The sequence below is a fragment of the Labrus mixtus genome, chromosome 15 (genome assembly GCF_963584025.1).
Source record: "Labrus mixtus chromosome 15, fLabMix1.1, whole genome shotgun sequence".
Classification (NCBI taxonomy): domain Eukaryota; kingdom Metazoa; phylum Chordata; class Actinopteri; order Labriformes; family Labridae; genus Labrus; species Labrus mixtus.
The window spans coordinates 25068899-25085910 of NC_083626.1; the positions used below are offsets into that span (position 1 = coordinate 25068899).

Here is a 17012-nt window from a genome sequence, read left to right on the forward strand (position 1 = left end):
TCCTTTATTGGTGTAGGACAGTGGACAGAGTCAGAAACCAGGGAGAGAGAGAGAGAGCGAGAGAGAGAGAGAGAGAGTGGGAAATGTCATGGCCACAGGTCAGACCAAAACCCGCTTTAAGGACAACATCCTCTATTAATGGCGCACGCAAACCACTTGGCCACCGGCGGCAAAACTAATGGAACATTTTAATGCGAACAAATTTAGCAGATTTGCTCGAACGTTTTCCACCAGAGGTGTTTTTCAGGTTGTTTTTTTTTCATTTTATCACCTGAAAAAGATCACCTGAAGAAAACGTCTGGGTGAAATGTGATCCTCAAGACTTTGAGTTGTTGGTTGGGACGCACTCTGATATTTCACAATCTATCAGACTGACGGATTTGCACGTTGTTCGCGTTCATGTACCGGCATTCTCTTTTTTTAAGTCGCCTTTAAGTCTCTTTTTGAGATGCTAGTTCAAACCCCAGCAGAGACAACCTGCCCGCATATCGTCCAATCACAGCAGGGTGTCATCTTGCCACAGAGCAGCTCAGGAATGCTCCGGGCTGAGCTACCCACAGAGCAGGGGGGGAAGTCTCACAGCACTCTTCCTGCCACCACTCACCGCTCACAAACACGGCGCTGTGCCTGTTGACTTGTTGACTTCTTTTTTTAGAGAGATTGTGGTTTACACCGAGCCCTCGGAGCGCTTCAGTCCTGTCAGCGTGGTGCCACAAACGCTTTGTGTTCATGGCTGCCGGCCCTGTTTTGAGTCCCCTGCATGATTGTGGAAGTCCTCACTTGTGCTTTTCTAGGAGCTTGTTAAACTGCAGCCGGGGAAAACAGATTGACCACACGTGCCCGATCAAACCCGGGTGATCCACAGTGAAAACAGACCGGACTTTGAACAGGAAACTTGAACAGACTTTTATTTACTTTACTAGAAAGTCTGACTCACCTAGGAGTGTGTGTTACTGCACAGTTTGACCACACAGCTACAGTCAGATATCAAATACAAACGTGAAAGAGAGAGAATTTGAAATATAAGCCAAGAAATCTGCCCTTCAGTTTGTAATCAGTGAAGAAGCAGTAGCATGGTGGGCTGTAAAGTTTACCGTCTCAGAATGACAAAAAGGTTTTTTCACTGTGAGGTGAATTATCAGCCGAGGTCTCCTTCTCTCCAAAACAAACAGAGACTGTTTTAAACCTGTCAAAACACGGAATAAATTAATTTTAGGATGGAAATGAGCTTTTCTCCAACACTCTTTGGCAAGCACGTCAGGAGAGGCAACCGGCCGAGCTGCTGTTGGCCGGTTTTCAGATGCTCCTCTTATTCCTTCAGTGCTTATTGTTCACCAGATCTTCAAAGGGAGTCGAATGATCCATGGAGATTTTTGTCTCTGCAGAACACTCAAAAACACATTGAGCCATTGAAATGAAGTACCTTTAATCTTAAAAATCAGTTTCTTTAACGCTCACCAAAACGTTAAAAAGAAACAACAAGACGAGCTTCAGCGAGCTTTTTTGTCCTGGTGGGCTGTGAGCTGAGCTGCTGCTGCATTCGCTCAGCTTGTCTCCTGTCATTCCAGACGTCACATGACAATAATACTTTATCCATTTAAATGTTGTGTTTTTATAATAAAAAAAGTGACGGGACTGAGCACTGAGAAAGCAGTTAATGTCCAGCTGACAGCAGGTGCTCATGGCGGACTTTGTAAAATGCCCCTTACATATAAACATGATCCTCACAAAGGAGTCTGAGAGGAAGCTGATGTTTGAGTTTGTTTTGGGCTGAACTAAAAAGTTAACGGTATCAAACATCCAAATGCTCATTTCAGTTAAATTCAAACTTTTATCTATTCTCAAAAGGACATTGAGGTTTCCCTCGTTTCCAATGATGTTGAGATTACAAGCACAGCAAAACTACCTTTTGTACATTTTGTGTTTTTTATTTTTACATTTTATTTTTAATATTTTACATTTTTAAACTCTATTTTATATATTGTAATATCTTCTTATACTGTATTATTTAAGTTGTTGCTAGTTCTGCTTTATTTCCCTGTTTTGTTTAGCACCAATACACCAAGTCAAATTCCTTGTATGTGTAAATGTACTCGGCGATAAACCCCCGATTCTGATTCTGATTCTGAAAACAAGCAAGAAAACATGATAAGTGATGAGACAGATGAAATTCTGGGTCGGCTCGAGCCTTGAGGTTGAGGTCAGTGAATTGTTTCTGATGTGATGGCTGAACCGAAAAAGCGACAAACAAACAGGATGTGAGGAGCTGCTGTGTGGCTCTTCTCTCGTTCTTATTTGGACTCAGTGAGTTTATAGAGCTGTAAAACAAAGCCTGAACTCAGCATCAAAACAAACACATCTCTCTTCAAGTAAATGGCAGGAAAATGTTCAGAAACTGACCACTTCCTTTACTGCCACATTTTTATTTTTACGTCTGGGCGACTCAAAGAAGTCTTCTGTACTTATTTTTACGGTTCCGGCGCCTCAGTAGCAGCTACAGAAAAGTGTCTTTACTCATCATCATTATGTTCCTGTAATCCCTGAGTTAAAACACACGTAAACCTAGTTTTAAACAGCCTTAAAATCTGCTAATCCCCCACACAGTCGTACATCCAATTATTCAGACAGGATGAGGATGCAAACCCTTTAACCGATCTAGCTGCTCAGTCATGCTGATGGCACGTGTGCTCTGACAATTTGTCAGTGCAGGTTTGTGCACCCTGCCTTTGCCTCTGCAGTTTCACATTGTACCAAAAATCTCCTCTCCTTCTCCTTCTCCTCTCCTCTCCTCTCCTCCCTCTCCTTCTCCTCTCCTCTCCTCTCCTCTCCTCTCCTCTCTTCTCTTCTCCTTCTCCTCTCCTCTCCTCTCCTCTCCTCTCCTCTCCTCTCCTCTCCTTCTCCTCTCCTCTCCTCTCCTCTCCTCTCCTCTCCTCTCCTCTCCTCTCCTCTCCTTCTCCTCTCCTCTCCTCTCCTCTCCTCTTCCTCCCTCACTTCCTCCCTCCCTCCCTCTCTGCCCGAGTGACCTATTTAGCGGCAGCAGCAGCGATCACAGACGATGTGCTCAGAGGGTGAAACAGAGGAGGAGGGATCTTGAATGTAAAACACCTAACCAAAGGCACCGTGTTATTGTGTTAGAGCGGGTGTGTTTGACTCAGAGTGACATTCCTCCACCATTCACTCCAACAGGCGTGAAGGGGTTGATTTGCATCGTTTGCGTGCTTTGTGTGAGGAAAAGCTGTGCTTTGTCGCCCTCTGTTGGTCAAGAATATAATTATAACAAGCTGCTGTTTTCCCTCCAAAATTCTTCAAGCATTTTTCCATTTCTCATCCCAGCAGTAATGAGGAGCTGCAGACAATATAACCTCTCTGTTTTTATATCTATCAAAGTAAAATCAAATGAAACCATGGTTTTTTTTGTCCCCATAAAAAGTTGACCCTGTATGGATGAAATTATTCATTCACTGAATTATTATGGTTTTCATTCGTATGTGTTTGACTGTTTACTTTTGGATTGCTGTTTGCTTTTTTTTTTAGATTTGTTAATACTCCTGTGAAGGCAGCTAAATGTGTTGAGTCCAAAAAAAAAAATGGCATTGATTGTATCGTCACTTTAGCTTCTGATGGGCGGTTATGACCCGGTGTTACTATTATTTTTTATGTAACTGTTAAATCAGTTGTGGGAGAAATATTCAGATTCTTCCTTTAAGTAAAATTCCCCAACATGAACTTGAATGTAATCTGATGAAAGTAAAAAGCAGTTCTCAAAATCTACTGAGTTACAGATCTTACACAACAAGCCGCCCATAGTCGACACTTCTTTCTCACGATACATGAAAAAGGGAGAATGTGAAAAACATCTGTAAAAGATGATGTCATGATCTGTTTGGTTTTGCAATCTCGTCTGTGTAGGTGATACATGTTGTGGTTTTGATTTGATCTTGTTTGATTTGCCATTATGCTTCAAATGTAAATAAAATTGTTAGAGCACATGGTGATGTTTGTTTTTTAACCAACCATCAAACTCCCAAAGACTCATTTTCTACCACAGAAATCACAGTCACATCCTCATTTTTACAAAGCTAAAAGAGGAACATTGGGAATTATGAATACATGATTTTAAAATCCAAACTATCTAAAAGTTCCAGCTCAGTTTTTGGTACCTGGTTTCCCAAGGTCTAATCCTGCAGTTTCATCCTGCATCTCAATTCCAGTTAATCTATTTAAAAATCTTTATGCGTGTTAAAAACATTCAGTAATTCATCATTGCCGTTTTTCTTCTTGTCCTCTCTTACAGATCCTGTTCGATCAAGCTCAGCGCTCGGTGAAGCAGCAGTTGCACAACTTTGTGAAAGAGTGAGTAAACCCGACCATCCCTAATGCTTCAGTCAGGTATCTGTGCAGAACTTAGGATGTATAAATGATTCAGCACAGGTAGACAAAAAAGCCAAAGTGCACAACCTTTTAACGGGAAGACTTACCCTCGTCACCCCTTAAAAAAAACATTTTTTTGTGTTCTGAAATATTAAACAGAGAACGACCTTGTTTTCCGCTCACAGACAAAGTGTGAACAAAGTAGGTTACCTGTGACCTCACTGTGACTTTTTTTGGGTGTTAAATTCTGCTGTACCCTGAACTGAACATTTAACTTCAACTCTGCTCGTCTGTGTCTCTCAGGGATGTTCGGAAGTTCAAGGACACGAAGAAGCACTTCGACAGGGTGCGAGAGGACATGGAGATAGCGCAGGTGAAGAACGCTCAGGCGCCCAGGAACAAACCTCACGAGGTGGAAGAGGCCGCCGGCACGCTCAGCATCACCCGGAAGTGTTTCAGACACCTCGCCCTGGACTACGTGCTACAGGTGAGGAGCTGCAAACATGTTATTAAGACGTGAGCCTCTTTGTTTTGCAGGCTCATATTTGGTCGGTGGAAGTTACAGACTCAGGAGAAAGTCTCTATCCTCCTGTGAAATGAGAAGAGATGTAAAGTTATTAAAGTCTAATCCAAACAGAAATGATGTCTCGTCCAACATAAGCTGTTTTCACACATGCACTCCTGACAAATACTGGAAAATCTCAAGACAGGCTGCCCCCTAAATGTTCCTGTGGCAAGAAATTACTTCAGAAAGCCGCAGTGGAAATCCAAGATGACGGACGAAGCGACAGAGCCTGACACAATCATTACTATTTTTTACTTTATCTCAATTCCACTTGTTATTGCATGTATTCACAGTACTGAACGATCGGACTCTGAGGAGTCTGAAGCTGGTTTATAATGTGCATGAAGATCAAGCTGTTCATGCACTACAGTGAAGAGATGTAGATGTAATCAGCGTGTGTTCACACTGTGTTCACACATCCGTTCATCTACGACCTCACATGGAAATATTACCAGTTTGCAGGCAGGAAAATGTCACTGTTTGAATTCACATTTACATGCAACTAACCCCGAAAATGTAAATGTGTGCATGCTTAAAACGCCTTCATGTAGATTTATTTTTAAGGAACACATCCCATATCGGTCGGGCCCTACTTGTTTGAGCTGTGCTTGACGTTTGTGTGTTTTAATTTGACTGAGATGAAATGAGTTGAGGTCTTGAGATGAAGTGGAATTGGTCAGGTGACGTGTTAAAATCAAATATTCTTTGATGCAGTTTTGTATTTATTTCACACAAATCCTGCCTGAGAGGGAATCTCTCTGACGTAGCAAGATTTTCCTCCTGCAGTGTCGTCTGTGCCCTTCCCTCTTTCTTTGCGACACATTCTCCTTCTCCGCTCGGCTGCAGCGTGGCTTTATTTTGCCCACAAGTTTTCTCTTCCTACACATGCCGCCTGCGGGAACAAAGACACTGATTCAGTGTGATCGCCGTCACGGCCGTCGTGCCCTCTTTCCATTCTTGGTTTTTTTCGTCTGCCTCTCTCTCTCTCCGCTCTCAGACGTTTTTTTTTTGAGTCTTAATTGAAAGTGTCTCGAGGCAGACAAGGTTAAAGCTGCAGGGAGGATTCCCTGTATGTACGCGTGACCTCTTAAATGTAGCACAAAATGTCATTTAGGTTTGCATCAGTTAGGATGTACAATGTGAAGGCTTTAACTGAGGAGACGCCACAGGGGCCGTGTTTTTTCATGTAGCAGTAAATGTGTTTTCCTCTTGTGCTGTTCTCTCATAATAAGACTTCTTGTCGTGTGTTTGTCAGGGTGAACTCCACTTAACGTTGATCTTGATATATTCAAATAAAGGAAAATGTGCCCACTAGAGCAGAGGTTCTCAACTGGTCTAGTCTAAGGACCCACCACCGACTCCTTCATGAAAATCGTGACCCAAGTTTCTGATAATATTTCAACCAATCGGATTCATTGAATGAAAATTAGTGCAGTTTGGACCTCAAATGGAACGATGGAACAAAGAAAAGGAACAAAACCAGAGCACTTTACACTTTTTTTCCCCAGTCACATGTTTGCAACCCACTCAAAGTGCCTCTGCGACCCACTTTTGGGTCCCGACCCACCAGTTGAGAACCACTGAACTAGAGGGTGTTACCTCTGTAACCTGAAAGACTTTTTTTCGGCTTCTGTCGAAAAAATAACGATTATCCAGACATTAGTAGTTAAAGGCAAGAGAGTGGTTTTACTCAAGTGATGATGTCATTAATATCCTTTTATAGTGAGGCGCTGGATGGCCTAGTGGTTATGTTGTGCGCCCCATATATGGAGACTTTAGTCCTCAACGCAGAGGCCGCGGGTTTGAATCCGACCTCGGCCCTTTGCTGCATGTCATCCCCATCTCTCTCCTCCCAACATCTCATATCTCTCTCTTAGCTGTCCTCTCTAATAACGGCAAAACGATCCTAAAAATTGCTTTTTAAAAAGTAGCTTCACATTTCATACTTCAAACGTTTATTTTGCTATCACTTCTCATGCCAAACCGTCTGTTGGTTTACCTTTACCTGAGAGTATTTTACTCCCTTACAAACCCACCATCTGTCTTCTATTTTCCACCACCAGATCAACGTCCTCCAGGCCAAGAAGAAATTTGAGATCCTGGATGCTGTAAGTGAATGCACACAAACACACAAACACACAAACACATCCAGTAATGTGGTTATCTTCTCTGTGTAATTTAACTAAAAAACTGTGTCCGTCTCCTCCAGATGCTGTCGTTCATGCACGCCCAGTACTCCCTGTTCCAGCAGGGCTACAACCTGCTGGATGAGATCGACCCGTACATGAAGAAACTGGCTGCTGAGGTGAGAGTCTGCTGCTCCGTCAGCTGAGCCGCGTCACTTCCTCAGGCGCTCTGCATTGTCACTATTGACAAGAAGCGGTTGCGTAATGCATCATCTGAACTAAAGCACTGTTGATTTTGCACGTTCTTGTATGTGACACTTTTGATTTGATTTTGATTTTTTCGCTCGATTAACCGATAGTAAAAAAAAAAAAAAAATCATCCTCTCTTCATCCCCCTGAGAAGAGTCTCCATTATTTCACTCACGTGTTGTTGTGAGGTCACAGCAGGCGGACTGCTGCTCAATCAATGCTGCATTACCAAACACTCTGACCTAACGTGTCATTGGAGGTCTACCCTGTGTTTAGGGGGAGGGGGGGGAGTGCTGCAGTCAGCCTCTCTGAATCCTTCTACTTTCAGATATGTTAGAATTATTTCACTGCAAAATGAAGAGATGAGAGATGATCCTTTTTTTTTTTTTTAATAAACACTCTTGTACTTTTTTTCCCCACTTTGACTCTGTGTGTGTGTGACGGACCTTTAGCTGGATCAGCTGGTGATTGATTCAGCCATGGAGAAGAGGGAGATGGAGCATAAACATGCAACTATTCAGCAGAGGGTGAGTTCCCCTTTTGTCTTTAGAGTAACCATGTCGATGTGTTAGAAACATTAGAGCTGGGTATCTGCAGGGAAAACTCTGACATTACTCCACATAAACCCTGGATTGAGGAGTGTGATCCTTCCACGGTTCAGGTTTTGACCCTCTTCTCCGAAAGCAGGGGTGTGAATGTGCCGCTCGCTTCTCACCTCCGGGCTCCAGTCTGCCACTTATCCTGGTACATCTGTTGTGACTGTGGAGGGATTAGACCTGAGCAGCTGGGAAGTGTTTGATTAATCCCTCTAACAACGTCCAGGCATCGATTTAAAGCATTAATTCAGGTGGCGCTGAGACTTATTCATCCAACTGTTGTCTGCTGTAGACGCTCAGGATATTAACTACGCTTTGTGCTGATATATAATCGGGACCCTCTGAGTCCAGTAAAGTGCTGATGTTGACGTTTATCGAGGATTTTCAAGCACGCTCACTTGTTGCCAAATGTGTGTTTTAGAGTAAAGCTGAACAGGATTGGTAGGAAGGCTTTAAATTCCTTGTTATCTTTTTGATGTAATAATATGGACGTAGCCACCGTGACATCACACATTGGTTTGATTAATACCACCATCATGTGATTAAGACCATGAACTCATTAGGAAAATGTTTATTAAAAAGAAAAAAACATGAAAATTATGGTATTTTTTTCACATTGTTTCGGGGACGCTGGGAGTCAGTTTCAGTTGGGGTTGCTTAGAGAAGTATTTATATTTGATGACATCATAATGTTTAGACTCGTAAATAAACCTTAAGCACAGTTTTTCTAGACAGCAGGGGAGCTGTGTGGGCGTCTTTTTGCGAAGTGGAGCTGTGCAGTTGTTCCGCTCTGTCAGAAGTTGCTCTATCTAAAAGAATATTCAGCGAGGATTTCAAAATAAAACACCTCAATGTGTATTGATCGAATAGATCGAAAATCTTCTCGAAAACAGCTGTGAGTTGGACGCTCTGCAGGAGGTAACATAAACGAGGTACAGACTGTTTTAGCAAACGGACAAAAAAAAGGGATCAATCACACACAGCGGTGGCGGCTGCTACATCCACACATCACATGTAACGAGGTGTTAGTTTCAATATTCTCATAGCTGATGGTTTCAATTGTCCCTGATTTCAGGGGGTTCTGCAGCACCCTCAGCACCCTTACTTCACACGTCCCTGCTCTGTTAGGAACACTTCAAGTTGTCTTTGCAGCCGGTAACGTGGCTGGGCAGACTGCAGGTTTTAGGCACTTCTACATCGACTTCACTTTTCATCTTTTGCACACTTTTATGGGTGTGAGCGATTGCTTCGTTGTAAAATGTTTAAAAGTATCAGATGATTTGCCCTGAAATTTTTATAGAAATGTATGTTCCCCTTAACTTTTGTGATTCCATGACTTGTCCTCGTGTTAGCATTTAGCTCGACGCTTCAGTGTAAATTATAAGGACTCTACTTTTGGTATCGGTGGTATTATTTTTATTCCTGTACACATTTAAACGCTCTCTATAAATATACTGTTTTTATTCTCTGCACTCATAATGGAGCCCATAAATGTAGGGTGCCCTCTCTCTCTCTCTCTCTCTCTCTCCCTCTCTCTCTCTCTCTCTTTCTTTCTTTCTCTCTGGCATCTTGTTGTTATTTAATAATTCAGAGAGCCCTCTTTTTTTTTTTTTTTTTTTTTTTTTTTCCGCGGGGCCTAGTGTCTGGCTCCTCGGTACCCCGGGATCAGTGACCATCTGTCAGGCCGCTCCGGTCAGCGCTCTCCCTCCAGGCGCTGCGGTCTGCGCTGTAGAGGGAGGGCCGGGTCACATGTGGAGCCCGTTATTGATCTGTTTTTGCCAGAGCTGTTTAGACACTAAGCTTCATGCAGGACACTTAATGAAGTACAATCAACAAGGTTAGGAGTTGAAGCCGTGAAAAAATGAGCAAGGCATGAAAATATTGTGGTGTAGCTGCAGGTTGGTGATGTTTTTTTTTGTTGTTGCTCGAGTGTAATTTGATGAGTAAAGAAGATAATCTGTGCGGCACTGAACCTGAAAAGATTATTGTATTATCCCCACCTAAACTCCTCTAACTCTGCTTTTTTTCTTCATCTTCTTGTTTTCCACATGCTCCCCCCATGACGCTGTCTCCACTCAGACGCTCTTGCAGGTGAGTACACTTTTGTTTCCCCATCTGAAAGTTTGATTTGAATGTGTTAAAACAACATGTTTGCTCGAGTGTTTGAGAGGGGGGGGGGGGGGGGGGGGACTGCAGCTCAGTGGTAGTGCAGAACATTAACAAACCCCTTTGAAGTTTTCTTCACGCTGTAGCCAGACTCCAGAAGCCTCGGGGGCGAGCTGAAGTGCATCCTGCATCATTTATACAAAACAATTAGAAACACCAAAGTGGGGTTTGAAAGGGCCTGTATTAAAAACCGTCTGTTACATCACCTTCTGCAGAAAGGGGTGATCGGAGTGTCCTACATTGTGCTGACCACTAAAAATCTGTTTTATTTTACTCTTCTAATTGACCTTCTTGGGTTTATTTTTTCACTCCACTTGCAGAATCTTCCTGCATCTAAAATATAAAATGATGTGGGCAGATGTATTCCTGCACAGAGCAGCAGGATGTGATCATATTTTGTAAACCTCTTCCTTCGTCTCCACTGCTTCAAAAAAAAAACACGATGCCCTACTTTGTCACAGAGATTTTCCCTCTCTTGTTTCTTGTCTTCTTCACTGCGTAAAAAACATTTGCAATAAGCCTTGTGTAAACTTACACAGGACAAAGAGGGGGGGGGGGGCAGCCTTTACTCAGTACAAGCAATAAAACCAGGAGAGCAGAAAGCGAGTTAAAGTGCTCCGAACGACGGACTGTCACTATTGCTGGCCGGGCGCTCAGTGTGGAGAGAGAAAGCGTCTACATGCCAGAGACATTCATTTTTAACCGCAGGTTTAATGGAGAAGTCCTGTCCCAGGCTGCAGGCTGCAGGCTCCTCCTGCTGGTCTATATTTCTACGTCTGCATCATGAGTGCGACGGCGGCGGCCTCTGTGCGTCACTGGGGTTATTTTTACTCCAAATACATGCAGAGAAAAAAACAACAGATGTTATTGTTTGTATGGTGCTTTAAATTCTTAATATTCAACTTTAGGAAACACAGAATAAAATCAAAACAACAAGAGTGGAGGCATCGAAGACACACACAGTTTATGAATGGAGGTAGATGCATGATGTAAGTTCATTTAAACCCATTTTTTATAAGATTTGGGGCTTTATATTGACTACTTAATTTGCTAAAAATACCAATTTTCTCAATGCAGGAGTCAAATAATGAACATTTCTTTTATAGTTTAACAGCCCAAATATAGACAGAAGACTTTATTAATCCCAGTGGTGAGTTGAAATTGTTCCAGCAACAATAACTCTGAAATGACAAGAAAAGGACCACAAGGCGAGTTTATTTCTAGACAACGTTTCAGCAACAAAGTGCTTTCAAAGTGCTTCACACATCAAAAGTATCAGGACAAAAGGAAACAGAAACATACAAAAAAATCACTAAAATAGGCAATTCTTAATCACAGAGAAGATTAAATATAGAAATATGTTATAATAATTCATTCTAATTAGATTCCTTGAAATAAAGTAAGATAAAAAATCAGTTAAAATAGAAGCTAGAAGAGTCAGAAAAAAATCAGTGTAAAAGTTACAGTGCAGAGTTTTAGTCTGAAATCTTATTAAATATAAAAAGTAGTCCAAACAGGACACAAATAAATGCTGAAACATTACAAAAGTATCTCCAAACACAAGATGAAGCATTGATAAATCACTTGATTAATTTAGTAAACTCTGTACAGTATAATACTGTATTAGACAAGCAAGGCAAATTCCCCTAGGGGCAATAAAGGTTTCATTCATTCAAGCAAACGCTTACAATACTCTCATGTTTAGAAGCTGACTTCTGTTTGGCTTTGTTTGCCTCAAAATGTTGTCGACTTTGCGTCATTATGCATCATTGCACCTTTAATAAAAGCATTTTAGAATAGTTAAAAACAAGGACACTGTGTCAAAGTTTACTCCTGATGACTTTTGCTGAATCCTGTTTTTTAATTTAAGTATTAACGTGAGCCGGTCTGATCACTAGAAGAGTTGTTTTATTACTGTCGTCGATCTGTTTCAAAGGCTGTGGACCTTTTTAATGATCACTGACGATCACTGCGTCATGTCAGCATTGTGTTTGAAGAGAAGTGTTGTGATGTCCGGCTTCTGTAACTTTGTAATGCAGGTGACCCGGTCTGCTGAGGATTACTGGAAGCGGCTGTCAGTGAGCTGTACTTACACTTAATGCAAAACAGGATGAAAAGCTCAAAGCCTGTTTCTGTAAAGGAAGAAAGCTCGTAGTAATTATGAGGCACAGAAAGCATCAGCGGTAATCAAGTTCATCATGAGTGCGACCGTCTGGGCTCACCATTTGGTGTCAGATCTCCGCGTTAGAGCCTAAAGTCTGACGCGTGCAGCAGGTGGATGCACTTCCTCACATGTTGTCTCTGCGTCGTCCACTGTCTCCTCCTTGCTGCAGGAACATTTTCCATATTTGCTGGAAAACATTTGAAAAAGTCTCTGTTTCCCAGCTTGTTCAATAATTCACTGATGTTCAGTTTCTCTCTTGTGAGTGACGCTGCATCATTAAAAATAGATGATCTTTGTTGTGGGCTTTCTTGAGAGAGCGCAGGCGACCGAGCAGGCAGGCAGCGCTCCTCTTGTTCAGTGTTGACTCTTACGTTGGTGATGTTGTATTTTTCCGAAAAGGGAAAGGCGCGTTGACAGCTGAAGGTAAGCTGCATCGACCTCTTACTGATGAAATAGTTGCATTGCAGTTGTTAGTCTAGATAAATGAAATCCCTGAGTTGTATTTGTTTGGTGCTCTGGGCAGCCTGCCAGATAGATTCCTTCTGAGTCAACAGGGGACTGAAACTCCCACCTTCTCCAGAGAGGGGAGGTGTGTGTGTGTGTGTGTGTGTGTGTGTGTGTGTGTGTGTGTGTGTGTGTGTGTGTGTGTGTGTGTGTGTGTGTGTGTGTGTGTGTGTGTGTGTGTGTGTGTGTGTGTGTGTGTGTGTGTGTGTGTGTGTGTGTGTGTGTGTGTGTGTGTGTGTGTGTGTGTGTGTGTGTGTGTGTGTGTGTGTGTGTGTGTGTGTGTGTGTGTGTGTGTGTGTGTGTGTGACAGCTCTGCTTGTCTTTGGGTTGGAGAGCAGCTCCAGCACTGTGTCAGTTGTTAGTCCTGTGTTCTTCCACACAAACCCTGCCGGTGGAAACTTTTGGCAGCTGTATGCTAATCAGTGCTAATCCTTTCCCCCCCGGCTCACAGGGCACACATGTCACATGTTGGAATTAACCAGAGTACTACTGCAGCCGTACAGTGTGTGTACGCCTCCACTGTGTGAGGGAGTGAGGATGCTACCACTCTGAGGGGGATCTGGATTTTTTTTTTTATATTGTTTGAATTTTCTTTTCTTTTCAAATGTTGCTGGAACGCTCGAAACGTTTGAAAATGAAGATCCTGTGCCACTGGGACCACAGCCTGGTGGGTTTGTGTGCATATTCTCTTATCGTCATCATACTTTTTAAACTCCTTTTTTATGATCCCTGACATGTTCTTGTTTGTTTAGGTTAGGTAAGAGAGAAGCGTCTCTGCTCCCTTATTCTCTTAACGTCTCTCACTTTGATTCCCTGCTGTTACTCTCAGTCTGCACACTCATACTCGTGAAAAAATAATCGTAGAATATTGAGCTCAGGTCCCAGGTGTAATGCTCGGTGATGTGTGTTAAAATAAGCATAATCTGAACAACACTGGTGCATGCTTTCATTGCAAATTTGAGTCAGCGTGGGAAAAGGAGGAATGGTGCATATTTAAAAATACTGACTCGATAGATTGTGTCATTTCTGACTACTTACTTCATGCTTTTTTTTTTTTTTTAATCATTTTCTGTAGCAATGCATGCTGGACTTGTTATTTTCAAGGTTTTAAAGATAAGGAGAATCCTGTCATGACAGTTATCCTTTTATTGCCTCCTGAAGTGGCTTTTTTTTCCCCAGACAGTTTTGCAGTTTGTTAGCGTCGCCCTTTGAGTCGTTTAGAGTTCAAAAAGATCAACTTTTTATGACCCTCTGTGTTTTGATACTTGTGATTTATTTTCCCGTGTGTTAAGGAGCATTAATCATTGATGTGTTTTGTCCGTGTGTCAGCGCGTTTCAGAGATTCAGTTCTCCTCTGATTGCTTGTGTAAACTATTTATGACTTTTCCGTTTGACTATAAGCACGGTCTACTTTCACGTCATGAATCTGAGGCGTGATGAAGGTGTGTGAACCAGGCGCCGTGCTCTTGTGTGCTACAGCAAAACCTTTTTTTTTGTTCACGTGTTATTTTAAGTAAAGCGCTCGACCTTTGCAGAGCACTAAGTCTTTGTGTTATTCAAACATGAAATAAGTAGTTAACTGTGTGCCGGGAGCTGCTGCTCGTTCTCACAGATCACTGAGTGAAGGTGTTTATTATTCTCCATCACTTTTTTTTTATCATGTTTTCTGTCTGATACTGATGTTGTAGTACTCGAAATTGGTCTTGGTCTCGAGATCACTTTCTGAAGGTGTCGGTCTCATCTCAGAATAGAACGAATTTTTACTCAGTCTGGTCTAGGTCTCTGGGTGGATTCAAGACCACCACTGACAGGCTATTACCGCACATCATTTCTGTCATTAGAAGGAAAACGCCCCTTTCTAAAACAACCAATAACTTCACTTCATTCATAATTAGATTTTTATCCTCCGGTTACCTCAGCAACCTTCCCGGTGTTACGGTCTAAGTGAGTGACACGCCCCCCTGAACACAAGATGAGGATTTTTCTATTTTCTGGTCTTGGTCTTGTCCTGCCTTGGTCTTTGTCTTGCCTCGGTCTCGCCCTGCCTTGGTCTTAGTCTTGTCTCGGCCCTGGTCTTGCCTCAGTCTCGGAGCAGTCTGGTCTCGGGCATGTCCTGGTCTCGGTTAGTGTGGTCTTGACTACAACACTATCTGGTACATCTCTGTGTTTTAAGCGCAGTATCTAAAATGAGTCTGTCGGGAAGACCCGGTCTTTCCTCAGAGCAGCGTGCATGTAATACGTTTAAACCACATTAGGATAATTCAATGTACTGTTCCTTCTGCATATTACATTCCCTCTTGAAATTGAGCGTACAAGTAGAAGAAGTCTTAGGGCTCACTAAATCAGTTTAGCCTTCCTTTCCGAGGAAACTCTGACTTTAAAAGACGATGCTTGTGCTTCCTCACATTTGGTTTGGGAAAGACTCAGCCTGCAGAGTTAAATACCCAAAATACCTCTTCCTGTTCGCTGTAGCATTGCATTGCAGTGCTTGGTGTTAAATTGTAAGTCACACAAAGCTCGGAGGCTAATTTCATATGAATCACAGTTATGTAATAATTTGCGTCACACTCACATCTGTTGAGTTATGAAATGTCCCCGTGTGCCGCACAGTTGGGATGGCATGCAACTCCTATACATCCATGGACCAACATGTGACTGCTTCTACATGATTGCACTATAAACACGCACACAGTATAATGATTGGCCTGGCTGATGGACTGTATGTACAGTACAGTGAACATCCACCGCAGCAGCTACTGGTTTTTCCAGGAACAGCACACATGCATCTCTGTCGCTGCAGGAAGGGGACGAGGGTTTTGTCTCCCGATAAGAGCGACACTCTTATCTGGTCTGTTGCCCTCTTGTGTGGCAGCCTGGGTTTCACTTTGGCTCTCTTTTCCTCTTTTAGGACTTTTCATATGACGACTCTAAGGTGGAGTTCAACGTCGACGCTCCCAATGGTGTGGTGATGGAGGGCTACTTGTTCAAGAGGGCCAGCAATGCCTTCAAGACCTGGAACAGGTAATGAGGATGGGAGTCATCTCTTTATACTGTTTTACATATCGTCATTAAATTGTCTTACAACATTTTATATTTGTGGGAAAATAAGGGTTATTCTATGGAAGAAAAGCCTGCAGTGCAACTTCGGACATCCAAGATTTATCAACTCTTCATCACATTGGGATTTAAGATAAAAATCTTTATTTGTTTGACGTTTATTTTGTTCTTTATTTGTAGTTATTTCATCCTGTGTTTCTGCCTCATGTTCATGTTTTTTGCTGTTTTACATTTTGTATTCATGCTGCAAAAGATGAAAGAAGCAGGAGCATGCATGTGCTTGGCAAACTGCAGGAAGAAAGCTGCTAGTTGCAGTCTGGATTACTGATTTGGAACATATTTTTGCACTGGAAATCGTGCAGCTTCTTTGAGTTATAGCTCAGGGGGAAATGGGTTTAAGATGTACAGTGCAAATAAACATCCATGTACAGTTTCTCTATCTTATAACTCAGACACTTGCCTTCTTAAGTTAGCTTCAGTATTTTAGTTTGCCGATGATAGCTGTCTGTTCATCACAAATAATAACTGCTCATAGCTCATTACTTTTAGAGGGGTCAGTTACTATAATGTAAACAAATACAGACTTCAACATGAGAAAAAGGGGGTTGGGTTGAGGAGGTGAGGAGGGGGCATTTTGTCTTAGGAGGTCCTTTGGTGTCTGTCACTATAAGAGCCCTTGCTATACATCAATAATGCACCTCTATGAAATATATATACAATTGGAGATGGATATACATCAACATGAGTGAAGGTTGAGTTTTCTATGTCTAAATATTTTAGTGTAAAATACAACCTGATGGTAATATGTTAAAAAAAAAAAAATTAAATATTTCTACCAAAATCAACATCTCATGGGTTTATTTTGGTGGGTTTTTGTTGCATTTATTTTAGAGACCGGACGGTGGATAGAGAGAGAAAGTGGGGAATAACATGCAGGGAAAGGAGCCACAGTCCGTGTTCGAAGCCAGGCGGTCCGCTTGGAGAGCTAAAGCGTCTGTACAAGGGGTCGCTAAGCTACCGGCCCCCAAATAGTGTTTTTTTCAATTGCATCTTGGAGGATATTTTATGAATACTTTATGAATAAATTACTAATGATATCATATAGTTGTTATTTTGGCTTGGACAGGATAGGACAGCTGAATAGAGACAGGAAATGTTGGGATAAGAGAGAGGGGGGGATGACATGCAGCAAAGGGCCGAGGTCGGATTCGAAC

General features: G+C 42.3%; 2 protein-coding genes across 2 annotated transcripts in view; one reads left to right on the forward strand and one right to left on the reverse strand.

Moving 5' to 3' along the window:
• The window catches only part of LOC132990062 (P2Y purinoceptor 1), a 161448-nt gene that overhangs the window by 59181 nt on the left and 85255 nt on the right, over positions 1 to 17012 (reverse strand). The gene's annotated exons all lie outside the window — the stretch shown is intronic.
• Positions 1 to 17012, forward strand: part of acap3a (ArfGAP with coiled-coil, ankyrin repeat and PH domains 3a) — a 74033-nt gene that overhangs the window by 39788 nt on the left and 17233 nt on the right. The window contains exons 5-11 of the mRNA XM_061058106.1: positions 4295 to 4353; positions 4675 to 4858; positions 7000 to 7044; positions 7146 to 7241; positions 7764 to 7838; positions 9987 to 9998; positions 15650 to 15762. Coding sequence (XP_060914089.1) covers positions 4295 to 4353; positions 4675 to 4858; positions 7000 to 7044; positions 7146 to 7241; positions 7764 to 7838; positions 9987 to 9998; positions 15650 to 15762 — 584 coding nt within the window. The remainder of the gene's footprint in view (positions 1 to 4294; positions 4354 to 4674; positions 4859 to 6999; positions 7045 to 7145; positions 7242 to 7763; positions 7839 to 9986; positions 9999 to 15649; positions 15763 to 17012) is intronic.